Here is a 23,669-nt window from a genome sequence, read left to right on the forward strand (position 1 = left end):
CAAAGTGCTGTGCCCCTCCAGCTCACCTCGGGTGTGACAGGGGTTTGGTGACCTGGGACACAGCCCCTTTGGGCACACAGGGTCATTGCCAGCAGCGGGTGACTCACAGCTCTGCCCTGGGCAGGAATGCTGCTGGCTGCAGCAGGTGCCACATCTCGCCTTCAGCACAGCCTCCTCGCTCTGCCCTGCCCTGCAGGTCACTCAGAGCTCCTGTCCCTGGGCAGGACAGGCCCTTGGGCACCCAGGACACCAGCCCCCAGCAGCCAGGGCTTGCAGGGCCCACCTCTGCCCCAGCCAGGCTGGGGCTGCTCCCGCACAATCCCGGGCCACTGCGGTCAGGGGTTGAAGCCCTCCTGGGTAGGGAAATGGGGGTCTGGGGGTTTGGCCTGGCTCATCGCAGGATGAACCATCCCATCATCTCTGCCCTCCTCCACACAGGCAAGGGAAAGGGAGCAGCCAGGAGCAGCAGACTCACTGTGTGGCCGAGGCTCTGAGGCTCTGGAAGGACGTGGGAATGGGCAGCAAGGCCGGAGCCATTACCGGAGGTGGCTGCTCACAAACATCTCCTCCACGCAGAGGAAGCACGTGTGGCCAGACACATCCTGCACCGGGAACTGCTGTGCCACAGCACTGGGCTGGCACAGGCATGGCCCATCGCAGCCAGGGACCCCGAGCACCCCTGCATCCCAGGCCTGGAGCAGAAAGGGACGCAGGCACCACGCTGAGTTCCTCGCCACACAGCACGCTGGAGTTTCCCCCTGCAACTGTCCCTGCGCCTGCCAGACCCTGTGTCCCAGTCCCAGGACATGGGCCGGAGCACCACTCACCTGCTCCCGCCACCCACGCTGCTCCCCGCAGCCGACAGGAAGAGGAGGAGGCAGAAGCAGGTTGCCAGCTCCTTGCCCTCCGTGAGCCGAGCCGCTAGCAGTGGGCCCGTGGCCAGCTGGGGAAGGGTTAAGCCGCAGGGAGGGAAGACGGCAAGAAAATTCCTTCCAGGCAGAGTCACGGTTTCCCTGCCAGGGGAAGTGGAGGCAGAGCCCACTGGAGCGCAGCTGGCCCCACCGCTGGAGGGGGAAGCAGAGGAAAGGGGCCCTGAGCCAGCCCGGAGGGCTGGTGGCCAGATGGAGCTGTGGCAGACCCAGGGGCACGGGGCACCCAGCTTGAGAAGCCCCACTGCTCAAGGACCTCGCTGCCTGGCCCATTCACTCTGACCCCCAGGACCAGCCCTGCTCCCCCAGGCCTTGGGGGGGACACTAGTCCCAGACCCACAGCCCCCTCGTGCCCCCACTGAGCTGTACAGGGCTCGCCGTACAAGTATGGACCAGGGATGCTCTGTGGCAAAGAAGGCAGGAAGCTGGTGGGAGGCCAGCAGGCGCTGGCAGGCTGCAGGCTGGTGACCCTGCCTCCAAAGCCCCAAAGCCAGGGATGCCGCTGTCACAGCCCAAGGGGGGCCATCGCATTCCCCCTGCCTGCTCCAGAGAGCAGGGCAGGGTGCAGCCAGGGAGCCTGCCCTGGAGCCCACCCCGCAGCAGCCCCAGCTCTCCCTCAGGTGGGGTCCAGGGCCCCATTTCCCACCCCCATGCAGCAGTCTGGGCTGCAGTTGTCCCACGAGAGCTACGTAGCAGCCTCTGGCCCCCCCAGGCCCCTCTGGGTGCTCACCCCAGCACTGGGCCAGCAGCACCCACAGCAGTCACAGACAGGTTCACACGGTGGTTTATTAGGACCACGGGGTCATGCTGCTGAAGGAGGCCCCCAGCCTGGCCCCGACCCTGCAAGCTGGCTCTCTTCTCCCAGCAGCTTTCAGTGCAGGCTTGCCCTAACCTTCCCCTCTCCCTGCTGGCATCCCCCCGTGCAGCAGGTACCACCCACGCTGGCCCCAGCTCCAGAGCTCGTGGGCAGCTACCACGAGCAAACCCACCCAGGCTGGCCCCAACCCCAGCCCAGGGTGCCAGACCCAGTGAGCAGGACCAGGGTGGGCATGGGGATGCCAGGCAGGGGATGGCCCACCTGGGGGGAGGATGGAGGAGGCAACAATGTGCAGGAGCCATCACCTACAGGTACATTTTTACAACTGGGAATCCCAAGAAGTGCTGGGAGAGGCAGGACCCAGCTCTTCCCCCCACAGCGAGGAGAGAGGCTGTGCATCCACAGGGAGGGAGGAGAAGAAAGGCTGCCCTTGTTCTTGGGAGACCAGAGAGCAGAACTGAGCCCATGTCCAAGGTGACTGCACCACCCCATTCTCACCGAGACCCATCACTACTCCCTACCCTCTGCCACCCAGCCCAGGCACCCCCGGCAGCACACTGGGCCCCCCACCATGTGCTGTGTGGGCAGAGACCCAAAAGGGGCAGGGGGAGCCCAGCAAAGCCCAGCTCCTCTCCCCAGCCAGCCCAGGCCACAACCAACGTGCGTGGGGCAGCCCTCCTCGCCACGGCACGCTCACATGAACTGCGACAGGTTGGGCACTTTGATGTTGATGTCTCCAATGTTGATGTTGCGAGGGATCTCTGGTAGGTTGATGTTCTTCACAGCCGAGACCGCACGGGAAGGAGCGGCTGAGAGGCCTCCCTGCCAACAGGAGAGACCAGTGACCGCCAGCCCCTCAGCCCCGCAGCTGCATCTTCACAATGACAGTGCAAACAGGGGCAATAAACTTTTCATTATCTCAGGTTATTAACCTTAATGGGAACAGCTATTTGTCCATGCTTGGGCTGCTCCCTACACTCCTAAACAGCATGGAACATGGCTGCAGAGGGGTGCCCCCAGCCCTCTCCTTGGGGACTCGGGCAAGCAGAGACTGGGGATACTGGGGATACCCCATCTGCACCAGCTCCAGACCCCGCAGGTTGCCCCCTGCCCAGCCTGGAGCATACTCCAGCTCCCCGCAGCAGAGAGGCGCAGCATCGGCACTCACCTCTGCCTTCTCCAGCTTGCTCTGGGCCTCCACCTGCGCCACGATCTCGTTCATGTTGGTCTCCAGCACCATGCCGCCTATCACCATCTCCTGCAGGATGTGGTGAACCTGCAAGGGAAGGGAAAAGAAGGGAAGGGAAGGCTGTGAACCCAGCCCAGTTCACGGACCGGCAGTGGCTGCAGTGCCTGCAGGCTGGTGCGAAAGTGTGCCAGGCACTGGCATTTCCCCAAGAGATGCCAATCGAGCCCTGCCCTCCTCTCAGCCCACACGGCCCCGGAGTGCTGGCTGCCTAGAGAGCAAGAGGGTCCTCGCCACAGGGGGAGTCCCACAATCCCATTAACTGCTTGTACCTCTGCTCCAGAGGACACCTACCACAGAGGCCAGAGCAAACATTGTTCACTGGACCACCAGGCACCAGGCAATCCCCAGAGAGGCTAGGTCCAAGCCAGGTGGCTGGCATTCCCTGGCTGCGCCATCTCTGACACCACAACTGAAGTCTGATCCCTCCCTGGGCTAGCACCCAGTTGACACCCTGTCTAGAAAGCATGCTGGAGGGAATTCCACAGGGCAGTGGAGACCCCAGGGCCTCCTGGAGCCACCAAGCTGGACACCTCTTCCAAGGACCAGTTTCTTCTACCCAGAAAGCCAGGCCAGAGCCCAGCTCCTTTGCTTTCTCTTAGGAAAGACATGACACACGCACAGAAAAAGCACAAAACTGCTAAGAGAGCCTGCTCCCTTTTCCCAGGGTTCACAGGCATCCAAGGATGAAACAGAGCAGTCTCAAGACAGCGAGCTGCTCCCTCCTGCCAGCCCCCACCGGGGAGGGCTGGCAATACCCGCAGCCACAGCAGGAGGAAGGGCCCATGGTGGTCTGCAATCCAAGAAAACACAAAAAGCCCCAGGACGGCAGCCCAGCCATGCCGGGTGGCTGTGATGCACCTTCAGCTCCACCACCCCCACGGCTCAGCTTTCCTTGCTCAGTCAGCAGCTCCCAGCAGCCACTCAGCACAGATGATGAATTTATGGGTGTCTGGTTATTTCCATGAAACAGGCTATTACTGAAAGATGGTTAAGTTATTATATTGTTTTATAGCTTCATAAGGGCAGGCTGCACTTGTAAACTGTATGGCAAATACTGCCAAGGCAATGCTGTGAAAACTAAAGCAGGCTAGAGAACCTGCTAGAAAGGGGAAACCCAGCTTTGTGCAAACAGCGAGCCCGATACCCTCACAGGGCTTCCCATGGGTCCCATCCTGCTCTGACAGCATGGTGTGCAGGATCAGCACTGCACAGGGTGAGCCACAGGTGATACAGCACCTTCCTGGGACACCCACAGCACTGGAACCGCCATCCTGCAGCACAGCCTCAGCTCAGCACAGCCCCAGCAAACACTGCACCGGATGGTGCTCACAGCTCCCCACAACAGGAGAGCATCTGGGCTGCAGGAAATGTTGTTCCTTCAAGATCTGGCTTAAGCCCAAGCTGGATCAAAACCAACAGGGCAAAAATCCCAAGCAAGCTTTGTTTTCCAAACCGAAACACAGCGCTTCCTGAACAAACCATGTCCTCTCTGGGACCCTGCAGCTGCTTAGTGAAACTCACGTTCCTTTCAAGGTATGAATCACAACCATGAGCTGGGCAACAGCCTTCAGCCTCCTCCTCTCGAGCCTCCCCACGGCTTCGTGACTCCAGCCTCCCCTTGCAAAAGAGGAATCCTTGCAGCTCTGAGATGCTGCTCCCAAAGCTGACTGCCTGAAAGCACTGAGCATCACTAGTGCCTGGGAACCACATACCTGAAGGCCCCATCCAGCTGCCTGCTGCAAAAGCAGGGACGTGAAACACAGAGCAGCTCACAGACCCTGTGCTGCATAAAGGACCCAGACAAAGCTCCAGCCAAATCCCAGCCAGAACCAGTGGGCTGGGGATGTTCACAGCCAAAGTCTCTGCTCAACAAACCAGCACGTTGATGTTGGCCTCTTTTCTGCTGTTCTAGTTGGGAACTGACAAACTCTGGAACCCGTCTGCCAGAGCAGAGGACAGCGCTGTGCCCTGCACGGCTCTTGCCAAAGTGAAGTCCCGGTGGCAGGGCTCGGTGGCAGCGCTGGGGCAGCATCACAGCCACAGAAAGCCCTCCCCGGGCACCTGAGGGGCAAGACCAGGGACCAGCAGGACATAGCTGCATATTCCCAGCACCCCTAACGCCACCCATCTGCAACCAAGCTCTTGGGAGTGCAGGCACTCAACATGAACACATCTGAGAAATAAATACATGCCAAATGAGAGACGAGATGACCAACCGATAGTGCTAAGGACTGAAGTCAAGGCTGGGAAGCAGCGGCAGGACAGCCTCAGGGTGACCAAGCCCAGGGTCTCCCCTACCAGAAACTGTCCTGACTCCTGTCTCCTTTGAACCTTTTGCCTGACAGGAGAGTTCAAACAAAGGGCAATCCCTGCTACTCCTGGAAAAACAGACAAGCAACAGGATAATCTCTTCTGCCTGTAGGCTGCGGATTGAGTGTAAAGCTGCCGGGTCTTGATCAGGCCACAAAATAAGTAACTGAGAGCACATCCTCCCCCAGATGTGGCCAGAGGTGATCTGGGCAACTGCCATCACTTCTCCCGCAGGTACTCCTCCTTCCTTCTGACTTCCTCCTTCCTGTCCTTTTGTTTGCTTTGATAGCAACACTTTTGCTGACAAGATAATCAGCATTCTAAATATTTACAGCCTGGCAAATTACGAAATCTAAAGTCTTACTTCACTAGCTGCTAGTACACACAGCAGATCCAGATTGCCTTCTAAGATCTGCTAACTCAATTTTTCTTCCAGAGTTCAGAAGTTTGAATCACCAACAGAAAGGCGACATTGTACAGCCTTATCGATTTTTTTTCCACTCCTCTTTTTTTTGTTGGCATGTTCCGTCTTCAGCAAAGCAAGAAAACCTTTATCAACAGCAACACAAGTCCAGCACACGTCAGCTAAATCTCTCCTTTCTCTAAGCATAGTCCTGGCTATCTTCAGCCCCATCTGTGAGATAGTCGAAGAGGATAGGTTTCCACCCAGAAACTCAGTCCAGCTAAAGGGAAAGCATGAAAGGCTGTGGCTCAAGTCAAAGTTTACCAAACACTTTGTATTCCAAACACTCCTATTGTTCCTTCCTTTTTTTTCCTGCAGCTGTAGTAAAATGTTAACAAGACCGCTAACAGGTCTCCCAGCATGGCGAGACAAGGCGGAACACCCGTGTTCAACATCAGAGCCTGCCCAGCTCCACCAGCACAGGCCTGTGCAGAAGACCAGGAGCAAAGCCTCAGCGCAGATCCCCGTCACTTGCCCACACCGTTCCCCAGTGTCGGTGGCCATCAGCAGCACAGCCCCCACCGCTGTGCTGCAGCAGAGAGTGCAGCCCTGCAGCAGCAGTGCCATGGGGTGAGCACCAAGTGCCGCAAGTCACTGTATCCATGGGCTCGGAACAGAGCCCAGCAACTCGGATCTCATCAGGAGGACACAATGTGAGCAAGTTTATGAGAACCCCAGGCTGACGACTCTCAATCTCTTCCTAAAAAGTGACCCCTAACATAGCAACAGCCTCTCCCAAGTGGCTCCAGAGCTCCAGGCTGGGCCAGCTCCTGTCCAGGGGAGTGCAGGCTCTAGGGAGGGCAGGGCTCTGGAGCAGCCAGGCGCTGGGGGGATCAATAGCACTGGCCCAGAGGATCACACAAAGCCTACAACCCACCTTGTCCATGTGGAAGATGAGGTCCAGCTCGCAGACATTCTCAAAGCACTTGTCCAGCGTCTCCACAAACACCTGAAGTGGCAGGAAGGGAAGGTCAGTACAGAAGACCACTCCAAGATGCTTCCCACGCACAGCCCCAGGGTCTACAGGCAAAAAAGCTGCGGCCCCTAACAGAAACTTGTTGCACCCCAGGGCGTCACCCTGAGCAGGGACAAAACCTTCTCAACAACCCCGTCTCCACTGGATGGTAGGACAGTGCCTGTTCCCAGGGCAAACATGGGCAAGCCTAGCCCAGGGGCTGCCCAGGACCCCCAGCACTGCAGCAGCAGCGTGGGGTCGGGGGACTGCCACACAGGCACCAGTGCCAGTCCTCGGTACACTGCAGGAATCAGCTGGAACAGCTCAGACCTGCTCGAGGAGAGAGCTCGTCTTGGCAAGGGGTCGCAGCTGGAAGAGCCTGGCCCTGGCTGGGCCAGCTGTGGAGGAAGGGCACAGCAGGTCCATCCCGGGCTCCTCTGGCCCCAGATGGGCTCCCTCACCGCAGCCGTGCCCACCCACTCACTGTTGTCTTCAGGTGCTGCCCGCACACCCAGAACCCCACCGAGGGGCCCAGCACAAGGTCAAGGGCACCAAAGCACGGGACTTGGCTGTCCAGGGGGAAACACCCCGGGTGTCAATGGCCTGATCTGCTGCAGTGCTGGGACCACTGGCGGCTGCGTTCGAGGCAGGGCTGCAGCCCACCAGAACAGCCTGAAAGGGGCTGAATTACGGGAACTGCATGATCACAGGGCAGGTGACCTGGGCAGGGCAGACAGCTCATGCCTGCCATCAGCCAGATTTAGCAAAGGTCCCTGCACAAGTCCACGCACTGTTTGAACACAATTTAAAAAATGCACTTGTGGTTTTGGGCCCCTCAGTACAAGCAAGAGAGGTGCTGGAGCGCTTCCAAAGAAGGACAATGGAGTTGGTGAAGGGCCTAGAAGCACAAGTCCTGTGAGGAGCAGGTGAGGGAACTGGGGTTGTTTGGCCTGGAGAAAAGAAGGCCCAGGGGAGACCTTATCGCTCTCTACAACCACCTGCCTGAAAGTTTATAGCGAGGTGGGGCTTGGCCTCTTTTCCCAGTTAACAATCAATAGGACAAGAGGAAATGACCTCAAGCTGCACCAGGGGAGGTTTAGTTTGGATATTAGGAAAAATTTCTTCTTCCCGAAAGGGTTGTCAAACCCTGGACCAGGCTGCCCAGGGAAGGGCTGGAGTCACCATCCCTGGGGGCATTTAAAAGTCGTGTAGACTTGGCACTTAGGGATGTGGTTTAGTGGTGGAATTGGCAGCGTTTGGTTAACACTTTTTGTGCTTCCCAATGATCCCAAACCAAGTGGGGAAGTGGATACTTTGGGAGGGAGAGCCACCCTGTAGGAAGACCTGGATAGGCTGGAAGAGTGGGCTAACAAGATCCTTACAAAGTTCAGCAAGGACAAGAGTAAGGTCTTACACTGGAGAAAACATAATCCAGGAGTGCAGCACAGGCTGGGATCTACCCAGCTGGGGAGCAGCTCTGTGGAAAGGGACCTGCGGGACAACAAGCTCAGCATGAGCAGACAGTGTGCTGCTGCTGCAGCAAAGAAAGCCAACAGGATGCTGGGTTGTATCAGCAAGGGCATCACCAGCAAACAAGAAGACGTCATTATCCCACTCTATTCAGCACTTGTCAGGCCACGCCTGGAATGCCATGTTCAGTTTTGGTCCCTGCTACACAAAAAAAAATGTGGACAGACTGGAGAGGGCCCAGAGAAGGGCCACAAAGATGATCCAAGGACTGGGAAGCCTGCCATATGAGGAAAGGCTGAGAGAACTGGGTTTGTTCAGCCTTGAGAAAAGAAGGTTGAAAGGAGACCTTATCACCATGTTCCAGTACTTAAAGCGTGGCTGTAAAGATGGAGACTCCCTTTTTACAAGGAGTCACATGGAAAAGATGAAGGGTAACAGGTACAAGTTACTCCTGGGGAGATTCCGACTGAACACAAGAGGAAAATATTTCACAGTGAGAACATTCAGCCATCTGAATAATCTCCCCAGGGAAGTGGTGGGTTCCCCAACATCAGACGCTCCTGAGATTTAGCTGGACAGGGTGCTGGGCCATCTTCACTAGACCATGCTTTTGCCAAGAAAGACTGGACCAGATGATCCTTGTGGTCTCTTCCAACCTGGGATTCTACGTTTAGCAGCTGGACTCGATGATCTTGAGGGTCTTTTCCAACCTGAATCACACACTGGTCAGGGTTGGAAGGGGCCTCTGGAGATCATCTAGTCCAACACCCTGGTACAGCAGGTTCTTCTAGAGCAGGTTGCAGAGTCATGACCAGGCAGGTTTTGAATGTCTCTGGAAATGGAGACTCCACAAATTCTCTGGGCAGCCTGCTCCAGGGCTCCATCACGCTTGGAGCAAATAAAGTTTTCCTCATATTCAGATGGAGCTTCTTGTCTTGCAGTTTGTGCCTGTTGTCCCTTGTCCTGTCCCTGGGCACCACTGAAAAGAGCCTGGCCCTGTTCTCTTGGCACTTGCCCATAAGATACTTGTAGACATTGGTAAGATAAATGATTCTATGATGCTATTTTTTAAGGAAAACCATCCAGATTGACTTCCCCTGCTGCCTCCAGGTGGAGGAGCTGTGCAGCCTGCAGCTCCCCATCCAAGCCCCCTTCCCAGTCACTTCCAGAAGGGCTGGCGCCAAGATGCCACAGAGACAAAGTGCAACAGGAAGGTGTCAGGGCCCAGGTCACCCAGCCAGGGCTGTGCTGCGGGGGAAGGTACCCACCGGCTGCCCTCCGGCAGCCACCCTCACTGCAGAGAGACTGACCTGGATGAGGTCCAGGATGCCCAGCTCACTCTCCGAGGAGTCCACGCAGAAGACGAAGTACAGTGTGGCATAGTGGCGGTAGATCAGCTTGTAGTCTGAGCCACCAAACAGGCTGGGGAGACACAAGGAGAGGGGAAGGACTTCGGGGTGTATCGGGGGGTACACGCAGCCCAGGTGCTCCCCCAGCCCAGGGGGCAGCCCCACGCGGCCCCCCGGTGCAGGGGAGGCAGAGGGTTACCTGCCGCACTCGAGGAAGTTGCAGATGTGGTCATCCCGCTTCAGCACCAGGTGGAAAACCTCTCGGACAATCTGCTGCTGGACCTCCTCTGCCTGCAGGGGGGTGAGGACAAGCACCCATAGGTGCACGGCCTCGAAGACCCACACCCCCGGGGGCTCTCCCCCGGTGCCCCAGGGATGCCGGTCACCGGGAGCATTCCGGCTCCCCGCCAGCCCTGGCGCCAGAGAAGCAGCCACGGGGGCTGCCGTGGAACCGGGTCAGGGACTGGGGGACAGGCAGGTTCCCCAGCCCCCCAGCCATCACCCCACAACCCTGGACCCCCCCACCCCCCCATCCCAGGCTCCCCTCTGATACCCCCAGCCCCACACCGGGCTCAAGCCCCGGCTGCCACCAGCCCGCGGGCAGCCCCGGCCCCGCACCAGGTGCTGGTAGAAGCGGACGAGCCGCGGCTTGCCGTGGTTGTTGAACACCAGGATGGCGTTGATCATGGCGGCGCCGGACCGGGCCGGGAGCAGAACCGGGGCCTGCCCGCAGGAAGCCCCTCGCCCGCCCCGGGAACGCTGCGGCTCGGTAGGCCGAGCCCGGGCGGCCCCGCGGGGACCCGCAGTCCCCGGAGAGCGGCCTCGGCCTAACACGCGGGGACGGCCCAGGGCTCAGGGGATGGCCGGTGCCGGTGGAACCGGGCGAAGGGGGCACGCAGCCGCTCTCCCGCTGCTGAGGCCGGGGGGGGGTGGGTCTCCGCGACAGCCACCGGGGCAGACCGGGGAGGCGCCGGCTGGTCCGCAGCGGGGCAGCTCCGCCGCCGCCAGCGCCGGGAACGCGCTACCGGAGCCCGGCCCGGGTCCCGGCCTGCGCCACCAGGGGGCGCAGCGGCGCCAAAGCGACGGGAGCCGCGCGGTGCCACGCCGCGGCAGAGCGAGCGGGAGGGCGTGCAGGGGGGCGGGGCTCGGCAGCAGACCACACCCCTTTCTAAAGCGCCAGCGCCCTTATCTGCATGGAGCACCAGTGGGCGGGGTTACCGGTGGGGTCAGAGGTCACCGGGGGCCTAGCGGCCGCAGCACACCCTGGACTGTCCCGGCCCGCGGCTCCCCGGGCTCAGCTCCTGCCTGGTCCCCGGCAGGAGGTACTGGGAGGGGAGAGTTCCCCCCCAGGCCTGCAGCGGGGGAATATCGGGGGCCTTACAGGCGGCCGCCTGGCTGCCCACCATCCCTGCGCTGGCCCCGCGCCCCTAGGCCCAGTGCCAGCCACGGTGCCGTGTGGCCTGCTCCCGGCCTGGGGGGCTCCCAGGGGGTCTCACTCCCGCCGTGCTGCCCTTAAGCCGGGCCGAGCCCTCGGGCTTATCTCCCAGTGTTATTTACTGGGCTACCAGCATGGGGCTGCCCCGAGCCACAGCCTGGAGTGGTGGCATCGGGGGGCACAGCCTACGAGCCCCCCAGGAACACTGCCACTTGCCTGGGCACCACCTGCACGCTACCAGCCATCAGGTATCTGAATAAATCTGCTCACAATTTTGAAGAGGAAAGGGAGAAAGAATCGCAGGCCACAGCGGCGGTGGCACCTGGTGGTTTTTAAGAACCAGGAAATCAAAAAGCAAATGGCAAAGGGCAGACGGTGCCAGAGCAACATAAAGAAATGGCACAAGCAGCTGGGGCACAACATAAAGACCATGGCATGGCTGGGTTATGAGTGGCAAGACATCAAGGGCAACAAGAAAACTATTTGATGTGCTGTAGGGAAGCACTGGAAGGAAGGTGGAGACAGGCAGAAATGGAGATCCATGATGGGGAAAGGGAGGAAAAGAATCAAGGACACAGAGGAACCCTCGTTGCTCCAGCCTTCATACAACAAGGCTGTTTGTGAACAGGGATCTAGCAATCACAAAGGGAGAAGGAGCACAGGGCAAGACGGAGGACAGCTGGGGAAACGACATTGAGGGGTACAAGCTTTGGAGAAGGGTGGCCTCAGCACCCATTTTTAGAAGGTGGAGGGGAATTCTCCCCAGTGCCGTGCTGCTGTCCTGCCGCCTACTCCTGGGGCGATGCCAAACACAGCACCAGCCCATCACCGCACCGTGCCCCAGGGGGTGGGATGGTGATAAGAAACGGTCTGTGACGACGACAGCAGCGCAGCGGAGCCCTTCCTCCGACAGGGGAGCAGTAATGCCGCATGCCTTGATCCCACCAAGGCTCCCAACACGCCTCCATGCAAGGTCCTCGTCAGCATATTTAACGAGCCATGCCCCACGCAGGAGCACCCGGCGGTGGCTTGGCTGCACCCCATAAGCAGCGGGTGGCAGGATGTGCTGATTGACGGTGGCCATGGCAGAGGGCACTGCCACCGGGGCTGGCCTGGTGGAGCCCGTGTAGAGCAGCAGCAGAGCATGGTGTCACCAGACCAGCAGATGGCATCAGGCCGGAGGCGCCCAAGGTGTGGGGCAGGGTGAGCTCTGCACTCCCAACCTTCTCGGCCAGTTAAACGCACCATGCAAGGCTACGGGCTGAGGTTCAGTAGAGAGGTCGAGGCAGCTGCAGCCTCATGTCTTCACTTTCTGATTGGCTGAGGCATCTGCAGCCTCATTTCTCCATATTCTGATTGGTTGAGGTGGCTGCAGCCTCATGTTTCCACATCCTGATTGGCTGAGGCAGCTGAAGCACATGTCTCCAAATTCAGATTGGCTAAGGTGGCTGCAGCCTCATGTCTCTACATTCTCATTGGTTGAGACATCTGCAGCCTCATTTCTCTACATTCCAATTGGCTGAGACGGCTGCAGCCGCACTTCTCCACATCCTGATTGGCTGAGGTGGTGCCATCCCGGTGTCTCCCTGTGCCGATTGGCTGAGGCAGCTGCAGGCCGCCATGGTGCCGTGAGGCCAGTCCACCGCCTGCCCCCCAGCTGCCCCCGCCAGCGCCCAGTGCTCCCAGTGTGGGTCCCAGGGGTGCTGGGTGCGCTCGGGGCACGCCACAGCTGGGGCATCCGCGAGGGCTGGGACGGGCCGATCTCCCTCAGCCTCGTTCACCCAAATATTTGCAAATATTTGTACAGGCAAAGGGCCCCTCGCAGAGCTGCGGGGCGAGGCGGGATGGCAACCACAAGGAGGGAGACAGCAGGTGAGGTGAACGTTGACACCTGCCGGGTCTGGCCTCTGGAAGCACTCCGTCCTGGGCTGCTGGGGCAGCAGCGGTGCTGTGGCGAGTTGCTTGGCCACCCTGCCAACACATGTAGTAGATGTCAGCAGCTGTAGGCACGGGCACTGACAGCTTGCACGGTTCGGCGAGATCAATTTTCACCCAAGACTACAAAAAAAAACAAAAAACACTGGAAATGAGAAGTGCATCTGCCAGACAAAGGACTGCGTTTTTAGACAAACTCTTTGCTGTGATTAGTCTGTCCGGCTCCACCTGCTTCCATGGAGATGAGAATCTCCATCTCCCGACGCACCAGCCAAATCCCAGCTGCCTTCACGTACACTTTCTTCTGTGAGGAGGAGACCCTCATCCTCCTCGCGATGGGAGCCAGAGCTCCTGCCCGCAGCTGTAAGACACCGCTCCCTGCACCGCGTTACGGCCTCCGTCCCTCCCTGTGGGGACCCGCCACCTCCCACCAGCACCACCCCATCCTGCATCCCACCGTGGTGGACCTCAGCCTCTCCCCCCACCGTTGGCCTCCCTGGGGTGGGGGTAAGCAGCCTCCCCTCCCTCCCCCCCAAGATTTCTGGAACACCCCGAATTCTGCTCATCCCTTTCTTTTTTGGGGGAGGGGTCCCTTTCTTTTTTTGGGGGGGGGGAGGGGCTTGCCACCACCTGGTCTAACATGACCCCTGCAAGGTTCCTGGGGCATGGAGGATCTTTCCCACATGCCATCCCCATGGAGGAGAGCAATGCCCAGTGGCCAACTGGGAAAGCTGCGTCCCTCCAGCAGCATGTAACACACATCCCTCCACCCAAGCATCCCTCTACAGGGTGATAAGCCCCCCCAAAACCAAGGGATGCTCATCCCCAGGGTACAATAACCCCTGGGGTTGGGGGGTCCTGGGTGGTCACCATGAAGGAGATGCTGTGTGGGGATGGGGCGGGTGCAGGGTCACGCTGGCCAGCCCGACCCCGCGCCTGCCCCGTCCCCACACAGCATACGAGGGGGGGTCCATCAGACACCCCCATCCCCGTTACCATCAGACGAGCCGCGCCCCGCAGCTTTGTTCCCCGCAACCGGTACCGAGGGCGCAGCCGGCTTTGGGGGGGGAGGATGAACGGGACCGGGGAGGCCGGAGCGGCAGAGGAGGGTCGCGGTGCTGGGCAAACTTGGTGGGGGGGACGAGGGGGCACGGCGGGGAGATAAAGGGCGGCCGCCGGCGGCCGAGTTAGGAGGAGCTGTTTTGCATCCCTTCACGTCAGCCCTGCCTCATTCCCTCCTTCTTCCTTCCTGCGCACCCAGCGCCGGGCCCGGAGCCGCCGCCGCCGCCGCCCCGCGCCCTGCGGAGCCGCCGCGGGAGCGCACGGTGAGTCCCCGCCGCCGGGCTGTGCCCCCCCCCCCAGCTCCCCGCCACCACCGAGGTGGGGGACACGGACACGCACACCCCGGCGCTCCGCAGAGCCGGGGCCACCGCGGTGTCGCCGCCTTCTCTTTCGCTTTCCCCCGCGACGGAGACGGGAGCGATGGCGGCGGGAGGGACGGGGCGGGGGGGCCGCTCCGCACGTGGGCCGCCGCCCCCCTCCACCCCCGACAAGTTTCCCCGTGGCCGCTCGCAAAGTTTCTCCGCGATCGCGGGGCTGAGAAAGTTGCGGGGCAGGCGGCCCGGCCGCGGGGTCGGTACCTGTTGAGGGAGGGAGCACACACACCCCCGCCCCCCCCCCCCCCGCCGGCGGTACCGGGTCGGGCTGTGCCGCACCGAGCGTGGCTTGGCGGGGGCTGCGGGCGGGGGGAGCAGCACCCTGGGGTGCCCCGACCCACCCACGAGAGGGGGCGAGACCCTCCCACGGAGCCGGCGGGTTCAGTTTGCCGCGGGGGGGCCGGGCTAGCAGCGGGATCAAAAGCCAAGGGGGGTCCCGGGTGCGCCCAAAGTTTGGGGACAGTTCCCAGGCGCGGGGGACTGGACCGGCGGTAGGCGCCCCGGCTGTGCCCCCCCCTCCCCGCCCCGTATCTACAGCCACAGAGGGAAAGTGCCACGGGGATGGGTGGGTGGGTGTGAAACGAAATGGGTGGGTGACCCTATGGGGGCCCAGGCCACTCTGTCCTGCACCGGTCAGATCCCACTTGTGCACCCCATCACGGAGGCACCCTGAGATTTCCCGCTGTGAGAGCCCCCCCCCCCCCCGCTCCGTGGGAGAGTCTCGCTCCAGGGGCACCGCATCCCGGCCGGGCCGGGGACCGCTTTGTCCTCCGCTTCCCTGCTAGGGACAGCGGCTGGTCAGGGAACTCTGCGCCAACCCTTTGATAGCTCCCTGTTAATCAACAGGATGCGGTGGTTGAATTAGTTATAATTAATTAATTAGTCAATCATTAGGAGTTTCTTTGTAAGCAGCCTGTGTGGGCAGAGGAAGGGGAGTGATGGCAGTGGAAGCCTGCCCTCCCGCCGGGTCCGGACCCGGCATCGCAGCGAACTCCGGCAGCCCTCCATGCTGCGCTCCCGATGTGGGCCGGGTGCCTTCTGGTGTCACTGATGTAACCCAGCCCCACGACGCTGTAAATTCAAGCGGTTCCATCAAGCACAGTGTCAGTCCAATCCGTGCAGGTAGTCTGGGCTGGCCACAGCATTTTAACAAATGCTTCTTGGGGTGGAGGGTGGCCCTGAACCACGGCTTTCCTGGGGAGACTCCTTGGCATCCCCTTCGGAGCCCTGGGGGATAACTGACTCCTGACAGTTGGGGAGCAGCAGCAGTGGCAGCAAGCTGCGTTTCAGCAGCAGGACGCAGGGCTGTGGTCTGTTCTCCCCGCCCTGTGACAGTGCCCTCCACTCCCACCCCTGGGTGACAGCATTCCCACCCGTGGGAGCAGCTGCAGGAGCCAGGCATATCCTCGGTGAGAGCCAGCACGGGCAGAGCCCTGATCACAGCCTGGCCAGGCAGGGCTCCTCGTCTGCCAGTAGGCTTCCATTAATGTTCTGTTTGAACAGCAATCATGTTCTATCCCTCTAAAATGGTAAATCAGATCACAGTAACCTGAGCTCTGCTACACACCTGGAAATGTTCCCAACCTAAACTTGGGAGGGGACTTGGAGGACTGGATGTGGATACCTGCAGCAGAGGGAGTGGGAGCATCTCCCACTGTGCCCAAGTAGCCTGTCTCCTCTCGTTCCTGTTGACAGGTTTGGTTTAATATCTGAGAAAGTGTTTTTAGTCGATGTTAGTGGACCACAATGCAAAGAAGGTTTTGCACTGATAAACTAGTTCAGGAAATGCAATGTAGAGGGGGAGGAGCACAGACGCTGTCCTGCTCTGCTGTACAGCTGGAAATGTTAAGGAATAGGCAAAACGGTGGGTTTGTACCGCGAAGAACATGCCGACATAAAATCCTGTGAGTGAGAGTGTTGCCTACGCTCCTTACATTTATTTTACTTTTATTCGTTGTTGAAAAGTAGGCTCCAGTTCAGCATCTGCTGGAGCACAGTCTCCTTAATACCAGCCAAGCGGGTTGTGTCCTTGGTGTTCCGCCAGAGCAGAGGCAAGGGGGGAGCTGGTTGCTGTCCCCAACGGGCCGGGAGCTGGGGGGCTCCTGCCGGTTCTGTTGATGTTGCCCTGCTGCCCACAGCGGGTTTTGGCTTCCCTTGACCCACAACTCCTGTCCTCTGCCTGCAGAACCCAGCCTGCCTGGGTGCGGGAACCCCAGCACCGAGAGCAGCACGTGAAATGTCCCAAATACCTGCTCAGGGTGTGCTGGCCGTGGAGGCGGTGCAGCTTGACTGGAAGAGCGTTGCTGTATGACTGAGATGTGCTGGGAGTGCCGCCATCCCTATCCTTTGTGCCCTGGGAGCCCTTGGGATGAGTCACACTCCCTGCTGAGGTCCCCAAGCCCTTCCCGCAGGGCTTGACCTTGGGGACGGAGGACTGTGATCTGGTGAGGAGCGTTTTCCCTTTGTCCTGCTGTCCCACATTTTCCTCCTCCAGCCTCGTGCACAGCTCTCCTCCTCCCTCAGCCCCTCTCTCCATCAGCAGTGCGTTGCGGTGGCATTTGTGTTGGGAGAGGGACCCAGCACAGCCCACCCGTGTCCAGGCATGGCTTTCCCTAAAAAAACAATTTCTGTCCAAAACTGTGGTGCCATGGAGTGAAATGCCTGAAGTCGGTCGGGAAGCGTGATCTTGCTGGAGCGAGCTGTAGAGGGGGTTCTGTGTTTGAAACCCCAGGAGGCTCCCACTCTTCTTTGCCCTGGTTTCCACAGAGGAGTGGGGTTCTCTCCCACTGAGGCAACAAACACGTAATGCAGTTTGTTTCCCAAATTTTAAATTAATGGTTTTAAATTTTGCTGGTCTTTACTGGCCACCGTCTGTCCATCATTTGAGCGATAGTAAAGTATTTCTAATGAAAATAAACAGAAACAACAGGTAAGCATCCTGCATAAAAATCTCTTTGTAAAGCATGTTGCTTCCCCGATGCCCTTGTGCTATCACCATCCTCCCGTTTGCCTGAACAGTCCATCATACAATGTTCTCCCCAAAGTATCAGGGTTTGTAGTAAAGAAGTGACCAGTGGGGCGGAGGCTTCTTGTTTTCCAGATGCCGGGTCTCCTGGATCGCTGGGAGCATTCTCAAGTGGGAAGAAAAGCCTCATCTCCCACCCTTCCTTCCTTCCTTCCTTCCTTCTCAGGCCACCTCTGATTTCACAGCAGAGAAAACAAGGGAGACAGGCAGTGTCCGGATTGCTCTTTTGTGCAGGGCAAGGAAAAACTTGCAAAAAGTTCTTATGAAACTTCACAAGACTTGTTCCTGAGATAAAAAAAAGAGATAATTGGGTGGGGGGAGCACCAGAGGCTGTGCAGAGGCAGGATCCTAAATGAGAAGGAGGCACATCCTGCAGCCCTGGGGTCTATCCAGGAGTCTTGAGGGGCATCAGTGTTGTACAAATGGATTTAAAAAAAAAAAACAAGAGCTGTTCTATTTAAAGTGAAAGAGACAAAATGCCCTCCTGAAGGCTGGGGGACCGAAAATGTTAGGCTGCGTTTGTGCACGTCTGTGGGAGTGAGACGGGACCGGGAGCCAGGTGTCTCATGCTGGTGGGTTGGAGGGACCAGTGTGCCAGGTTCAGACCCACTCCTGGGTCACCTGGGGGGTCCTGAGCTGGCAGGATCCAGCCAACATGCCCCACAGCCTCCCTCAAGGCATGAGATTTGTGCGATTTGTTGGTGTGGTAGTGGATGAAGGAGGATCGGGGCATTGTTTGCTGAGGCTGCTGAGGACCTGAGGATGTCCTGGAGCAGCGGCCGGGGGGAGCGCTTGGCGAGGGGCGGCTGGCTGCCTGTGTGGCACGGCACGGTGAGGAGCAGAAGCACTGGGGTTTCGCACTGCACCTTGCGCTGTTCAGCGATGCGCAGCTCATGCGGGAAGGGATAAGTGGGACATCAGTGAAATCCTGGTTTACCCCAAAAAGCAATACTTGCTTTCCAGGAGTATCTCAGAGGAGGGAAGGGGCAGCATGGTGCGGAGTACGGTGACGGTGACATTTTGCATAGGTAGCTGAGTAGTAACCTACAAAGGAGGAAAATCTGTAGCTGTTCTTTGCTTTACAAGGTTATAAATTAACAGAATCAACCATGAATCAGACCTGAACATTGCTATCAGCAGCTCAGATGGGGAGCTTTGGGATGCAGGTACAACTAGAAGTGCTGATGGATGGGATGCTGCTCCCTAAATAAAGCAGGAGGGGTGGTGCTACTGGAAATGCCACAAAGTTTTCAGGCAGAGGCTGGTGCAGAGGTAGTCATGGCATGAGTAGCGAGGAAGGGTCTGACAAACCCACCCCAGAGGTGTCAGCAACTTGGGGTCACAGTAATGAAAATCCTGATGTACTGGGGGCATTATGCATGAGCTATGAAAAACGCTGGTGAGAACAGATGTGCAAGCAGACTAATTTTGGTGGAGAGCATTCAATAACAAGAATCCTTATGGCTTTTGGAGAGCAGCAGTTGAAGCAGCTGGGTGGATGGTGGAGCGGGAGCAATGACTGGAGCAGGTTTGATCCACTGCCTCAGAAGGAGCCCTGCCTAAGGTCTGAGCTGCCAGAGAGGAGCTGTGGCATGAGGCTGGGCTTTCAGCACTTGGAGGTGGCCCTGGTGGGTTGAGGACCCCCCAGCCAAGGCTGGAGAGGGCAGGCAGAGGGGTGGGGAGGGTTGGGGGTGCCTGCCCAGGGCTGCAGGGAGAAGGTGGAGGTAGCACTGAAACTCACCCTCAGAGCAGGAGGCTGGAAAGGACCAAAACCCGGTTATTGATGCCAAACACACGGCATGGCTCTGGCCCAGAAATGGCCAAAAAACGACTGCTCAGCAGTTCCCAGTGCTGCATGCTTGTGTGAACTTGGAAGCGCCCATGGGCCAGGGGTCTTGGTGGTGCTGGCACTGCCGCGGTGCCTGGCGGGTCTGTACCCAGCCAGGCACTGGGACTGGAGACCAGTACTGCCACGAGAAAAGCGGCTTCCAGTGCAAGCGTGTTTTAAATGGATGCTGTGATGCAGAGTGATTGAAATGAGTGAATTTAGTTAAAATGAAGACTCTGCTCTTCATCTGGTTCCCCTTGCTCTTCAGCATGGTCTGTGGGCCCCTGCGCCCTGACAAACGGCATGCTTCCCTCTTGCGTGCAAAACCATGGGTATCCACAGGGCAGCCAGCAAATGACAGACACAAACTGGTTTTGACTAAGAAGGAAATATCAGTCAGTCCTTTAAAGGCTTTATCTCAGCACGTCAGTTTGAGGAAGAATGTACTTTAACTAGGAAGCAGTACGTAGACGTGTTCATTGTTTTACTTCCACGTCTTGTGTATGTGAAACCCTGTTTCTGCATCAGCATTGTATACCCAGAGGCACTTTGCTGGGCAGTGTGGGAGCCGCTGTAGTTAAAAAGGGGAGTTTCGTGGGGATTGCAGGCTGAGGCCACAAACAGTGCAGAAATTAAATGTTTAGAGCTGGCTGTCTTTACCATCCTTCCCTACAAGGTGTTGCAGTTTCCCACCAGCGTGCCTGCAGCCAGCACATGTCCTGTCAGGGGTCACGGGTGACCCAGCAAGGGAGAGGAGCAGGACGAAGGACAGGGAGAGCTGCAAGGAAGGAGAGCGCTTGCTGGTCACCTCTAAATTTATCTTTCCTGCTTCTTGGCAGCAGCGTTGTCTCATGTCCATGCTCTGTGGTGCTGGGTCATTTCTCCCCTCTCTGCCAGGAGAAACCTGACAGCCCATCACTCGCCTGTATTATCCCGGGTTTAATAAGCTCTCTGTTCTTTCCCTGCTTTTTCTTTCAATTTTTTAAATTCTTTAAGTGCTCCCTGGTTGGTTTTCCTTTCCTTCACCGTGGGTCTGTTCTCACACCCCTGTGCCTCCTTGTGCCAGCTCCAGAGCAGCCCCCTGTTGGAACGTGTCTCAGTGCCTGTGGCTCAGCACTGCCAGGGCTGGACATAAAGGTGCAAGCCGGAGTATGGTGTTGGGCTGTTTTCCCTTGGGGAGGCCTTTGACACTTGCTGCGGTGCTCTCCCTCCCAGAGAGAGGCAGCGGGTGCAGCCCTCCGAACTGCCACCACTTCAGCACTTTCTCCCCTCGCTGAGTTTCTCTCTCCCACTGCACCTTGCCAGCACGCTGACATCATGCCCCCACCCCAGCTGCTCCCCCAGCACCCACCACGGCTCCAGTGTTAATGCTAGGGACAGTCTGAGCGTAGATTTTGACTGCCCATGGGCAGCCCAGCGGGCTCATCCTGGACTTGGCTGGGGAGATGCTGAGCGTTCTGGGGTAGGTTGGAGACATCCACAACTGCCCCGGCCAGTGGCTGCTTTTGGGAGATGTTAGTTGTTGTTGTAAGGATGGGTATCACAGGAGCTGGCTCCTGTTCCCACCCAGGACTGGGATTGTGAGACTCTTCATCCTCGCAGAAGACTTTCTGCTCTCGTGTACTGACCCCTCAGCCAGCTGAAATGAGGGCACCATAAAATCTGAACTTAAATGACCTTAAATATCTCCCTACTCCGTGCCAATTGCAATATATTTTTTTTTTGTAGCCATCTGAAAGTTATTTTCAGGAAAGAAATTTTCAGGCACTGATTGACCTGCCCTCCTTGCTTTGCTCCTTGGCTTTGCTCCAGAGATGTCGATGTATATTCCTGGTGGCTGTTTTTTGCTTGCCATGGGAGAGGCTCACCCTTCGGCCCTTGCTCATGAGTCCCCGTGGCTGCAGACCAGATCATTGTAGGCTTCTGCCACCATTCAGAGGGGTGCAGACCCCCCGCCTGGCTCTGTAGGCATGCGTGCCTCCAGACAAAAATGACTTTCCAGAAGACAGAACTGTGGGCAGAACTGAAAGAGCCTTTCCCATCGGTGGTGCCAAGCCTCTTTGCTGAATTTCTTCTTGTCCTTCCCCATTTTACGCCGTGGCCATTCGGCACGCGCCTGTGAAGCCCATCAGGGTAATTGCAGAACTCGTCTGCAGAGAGCAAGCCTTGATTTGTGGGGGCTTGAGTGGTTTGGTTTCATTTTACGATTATCAACAAGGGACACATGTAAGCAAATTATTTCAACAGCTGAATATTCTGTATACTTACAGGACTTTCTTGTAGTAAGAAGAAAGAGTGCAAAGTACAGCAATTATGCAGATTGTGATGAAAATGGGGACTGGGGTGGTTCAAGCAGACCCAGGTGCGAGCCCGCCCTTGGTGCTGCCAAAGCAACGGCAAAACGCCTATAGACAAAGCCAGCCTTGTAGATACATTATAAAATATTTATTAAGGTGAGTAAAAAGTACAAAAAAGTTCCCACCCTCCTCAGTCACAGCCAGTGCTTGTCCACTGCATTTTCCCTCGTATCAGCTGGTGAGCTCTTTCCGAGCACATCACACCAGGTGGGCATTTCGTTCCCCCCAGTGCCCACCTCCCTGCCCCGGTTTGCCTGGCATCTGCTCCAGCTTCAGGAGCAAAACGGCTGCAGGGCATCACGCGGGGCCAGCTCCAGGCATGTCAGCCTGTGTCCGTGCCCGACAGTCCAGCCAGTGTGACTCGCTCCAGACAGCGGTGCCAAACTCTGTCCTTTGAACTCCATTTAAAAAACCAATAAATAAAAACAGGCAGCTCTTGTGTGAAATTTCAGCCTCCACTTGGAGTTAGGACTGCTGGGTGAACCCTCACCACATGATAATGTAGACAAAAACATACGTGCAATAAGCGGACATTTCTTTTTAACTTGGCCGTGTAAACCCAACAGAAGTATGCAGTTAGTGCAACGTTCTCCAAACCGGCAAGAACCTTTGCCTTCTCCCACAAGAAAAGCCATGGTTTTAAAAGCCGTCTGCCATGCAGAAAACCCAATGCTTTCACGATTTGTAGGCGGCTGGTGGCAAGCACCTCAATCCAATCTCTTGGGCTACACACCCCACCCTTGGTGAGAACATGCAGACCCCTGCACCCAGCGCCCCAGGACCACACTGCTGGATGCATCATCCCCTGGAGCTGCGGGAGAGCAGAGGTGTCACTGGGGACTGCTCTTCCCTCCAGTCGCGGCTGCTCTCATCTGATGTGTTCCAGGACTCAGATTTCAAAATCTAAATTTCTGCTCCCCTGAAGTCACCAGGAACGTGAGGGACGTTGGTTGTGGAGTCTTTTGTGCAGGGAGCCTTTCTGCAGAGATCACTCCCGTAGGTTCCTCACTGATGTGTCTGAAGTGGAATGAAAAAGTAGCTCAGCTTAAAGGAAAAAAAAAATAATCCCCAAATTTCACTCTCTCATAGATTCTCAAATAGTCTGAAATTACATATACAGCCTTTATTTTCTGAAGCACATGTCCTGTATCTGCCGTACATTCATTATCCTTCGTTAGGGCACACGCAGTGCCTCTTGGCTTGAAGACGTGTTTTCCATATCAGTCACTCTGACTTCACTGGCTTGAATTTTACCTGTCACTGTTTCAGACTTTTCATCTGTGTCAGGTTAGGTTCCGTGCTGGAGGATTTTTTATTTTTCCCTTTAATGACAAAGTTTGGTATTTTGAAACAGACTCTCTGTGTTCTGGTGGTGCTGCTGCTCGGGGCTGGGGGATTTGGGACAAACCACTGTCCCTGGCCCCAGGCACGGTGTGTGGAGGGCAGGTGGTGGATGGGGCCGGTGTGCATGCAGCGGTGCTTGGAAACCTGTTTGCTGAGCTTTGAGAAAATGAAAGCAATGCGGGGCATCAGCCACATGCCCAACTGAACCTCTAATGTGCACAGCCATGGTTAGAAGCAGAAGCATCCTTGGTATGGCCAGGGATGCAGGTAGACACCTGGATGCTGCTGGGTACCAGCCTGAATCTCTAATGCGCACAGCCGTGGTTAGAAGCAGAAACATCCTCGGTATGGCCAGGGATGCAGGTGGGCACCTGGATGCTGCTGGGTACCAGTGGGACAGAGTGGGTCAGCACCATCGGCTGCAGTGGCCCTGTTGGGCCAGGACAAAGTTTCTGCTACAGCAGCCCTCGGCACCCGTGACGCTGTGGCTGTTGGTTGTCACTGTGTGCTTGCTGTCCCCCATGGTGGGCATGTGGCAGCAGGCCGTGGTGGTGGGGATGGAGCTGGATGCCCCAGGGCTGGGCAAGGATCTCAGCCCCAGTGCTGTGGATGGCTGTCTGACTCCTGCCCCACCTCTCACACGGTGTCCCCTGTTTGGGAGTCACTGGAGACCCTCTGTGGTGAGGGTGCCCAGAGCCACAGCTGCTGGGGCCAGCAGGGCTCAGGGCGGAGGGGCACTTTGGGGGGGGGCTTTATTTCGCTGACTC

General features: G+C 57.8%; 2 protein-coding genes across 2 annotated transcripts in view; one reads left to right on the plus strand and one right to left on the minus strand.

Annotated features, from left to right (window-relative positions):
• Positions 1-1,697: 1,697 nt before the first annotated feature.
• On the minus strand, positions 1,698-10,607 carry AP3S2 (adaptor related protein complex 3 subunit sigma 2). The gene is made up of 6 exons (XM_055791082.1): positions 10,161-10,607; positions 9,742-9,833; positions 9,504-9,615; positions 6,646-6,717; positions 2,915-3,022; positions 1,698-2,568 (listed from the first exon to the last, which is right to left on the minus strand). Exons 1-6 carry the CDS (start codon positions 10,227-10,229, stop codon positions 2,440-2,442), a joined length of 582 nt encoding a protein of 193 aa, XP_055647057.1. The 5' UTR covers positions 10,230-10,607; the 3' UTR covers positions 1,698-2,439.
• Positions 10,608-14,079: 3,472 nt separating this feature from the next.
• The window catches only part of ZNF710 (zinc finger protein 710), a 32,967-nt gene continuing 23,377 nt past the window's right edge, over positions 14,080-23,669 (plus strand). Inside the window, exon 1 of the mRNA XM_055817557.1 lies at positions 14,080-14,237. The gene's annotated coding sequence lies outside the window, so the exon portion shown is untranslated. The remainder of the gene's footprint in view (positions 14,238-23,669) is intronic.

Source organism: Falco peregrinus, chromosome 1, assembly GCF_023634155.1.
Source record: "Falco peregrinus isolate bFalPer1 chromosome 1, bFalPer1.pri, whole genome shotgun sequence".
NCBI classification, from domain to species: domain Eukaryota; kingdom Metazoa; phylum Chordata; class Aves; order Falconiformes; family Falconidae; genus Falco; species Falco peregrinus.

Excerpts from the sequence above, each read along its gene's own strand:
- AP3S2 (XM_055791082.1), bottom strand. The coding sequence starts at position 10,229 with ATGATCAACGCCATCCTGGTGTTCAACAACCACGGCAAGCCGCGGCTC. Across the intron at positions 9,834-10,160 it reads TCCGCTTCTACCAGCACCTG|GCAGAGGAGGTCCAGCAGCA; the intron begins GTGCGGGGCCGG and ends ACCCCCCTGCAG. Across the intron at positions 9,616-9,741 it reads AACTTCCTCGAGTGCGGCAG|CCTGTTTGGTGGCTCAGACT; the intron begins GTAACCCTCTGC and ends GTGTCTCCCCAG.